Source organism: Otolemur garnettii, unplaced genomic scaffold, assembly GCF_000181295.1.
Source record: "Otolemur garnettii isolate 467f Iridium unplaced genomic scaffold, OtoGar3 scaffold00137, whole genome shotgun sequence".
Taxonomy (NCBI): domain Eukaryota; kingdom Metazoa; phylum Chordata; class Mammalia; order Primates; family Galagidae; genus Otolemur; species Otolemur garnettii.
The window spans coordinates 3918178-3919684 of NW_003852532.1; the positions used below are offsets into that span (position 1 = coordinate 3918178).

The 1507-nt window shown below is 33.8% G+C and overlaps 1 protein-coding gene across 3 annotated transcripts in view; it reads left to right on the forward strand.

The window, feature by feature from the left end:
* The window catches only part of RAP1GDS1 (Rap1 GTPase-GDP dissociation stimulator 1), a 140365-nt gene that overhangs the window by 135543 nt on the left and 3315 nt on the right, over positions 1 to 1507 (forward strand). For all 3 annotated transcript variants that reach the window (XM_012810563.2, XM_023518399.1, XM_012810565.2), the window contains one exon: positions 409 to 537. In XM_012810563.2, the coding sequence (XP_012666017.1) occupies positions 409 to 537 (129 nt within the window). The remainder of the gene's footprint in view (positions 1 to 408; positions 538 to 1507) is intronic.

Genomic DNA, 1507 nt, shown 5'->3' on the forward strand with positions numbered 1-1507 from the left:
ATTTTTTGTGTAGTAACTTTTGGCTTGAGGACCAAGCCCTGATACAGTCTGCCAAAGACAGTGCATCAGATTCTCATGGCCTGTGGTTAAGGCTTCAGGCTGCACTATACAAAGGAGGATTTTAGACTTGGTAGTCCTGTCCAGGCCAAGGCCATTTGGGTAAATACTATTAATTGACTTCACTTCTTAATTCCTACTGATAATTTATATCTGTAATTCTCGAAATGATGTGAGTGGACCCACCAACCCCAAACTGTGAAAGGAGACTATTATTTATGACATTATTATTTATCAGTCCCTTTTAGAAAGTTTCACATGGTCAGTTTCTAAGAAAGGAAACAGTGTTTCGCCTGAGGGTACCAAGGTCATACACAGTGGATCTCAACCTATACCTTGTTTTATTTTTAGCCACTGCTGAAAAAGATCTAGAAAGTGCTAAACTTGTACAGATTTTACACAGACTGCTAGCAGATGAGAGAAGTGCTCCTGAAATCAAATATAATTCCATGGTCCTAATCTGTGCTGTCATGGGATCTGGTAAGTATTTCTCCTATCCATTTGCTGTCTGTCAACATATAGCTGACAATATTAAATATAGAATAATAGTTAATAATGACTTTGGGTTTTAAAGCATTAGGAATTAGCTTACAGATGATATAGAATTACCTTTTCCCCCATCACTTTAAACATTTGTTATTTCTTGGTAGTAATAACAGTCAAAATCTTCTCTGCTAGCCATCTTGAAATATACACTGCATTGTTATTGGCTATAGTCACCCTATTACAATGTAACAGATAGGATAACCTTTGCTCTGAAATTATTCTCAAAGATTCTTACCTATGAGAAAATATCACCTAACAAATATAGACAAAAATAAAAAATTAATAACAGTAAGTTTCCTTAACCTTAAAATCTTATTTTATATAAAGAGCAAGTTCTGATTTTGTACACTGTAATATTAGTTAAGGAATTTGTTTGAAAAATTGTTGGCATATCTTGCTGTGTGTTCCATGAACACTTGAAAAGAATATGTATTCTTCAGTTTTGGAGTGGAATATTCTATAAATATTGATTAGATCTTGTTGGTTGGTGGTGATTTTTCTATATTCTTGCTGGTTTTCTGATTGTTCTATCAGTTATTGAGAAGATGGACGTCTTCGGCCAGATTATGGATTTGTTTATTTTTCTTTTCAGTTCTGTCCACTTTTGCTCCTTATAATTTTCAGTTCTGTTGCTAGGTACATACACCTCAAGGATTGCTATGCCTTTTGGTGGATTGAATCTTTTATCATTATATGTCATCCCTGTCTCTGGTAAAGTTTAAACCTTAAATTTGCTCTAAAGTTTCCTTTATCTGACATTAACATAGCTACTTTTGCTTTATTTTGAATAACATTCATATGATCATCTCCCATCCTTTTGATCTGTTGTATCATTATATCAGAATTAAGTCTCTTGTACGTAGCATATAGCTGTGTCATTTTTTTAAAATCTACTCACTTTGCC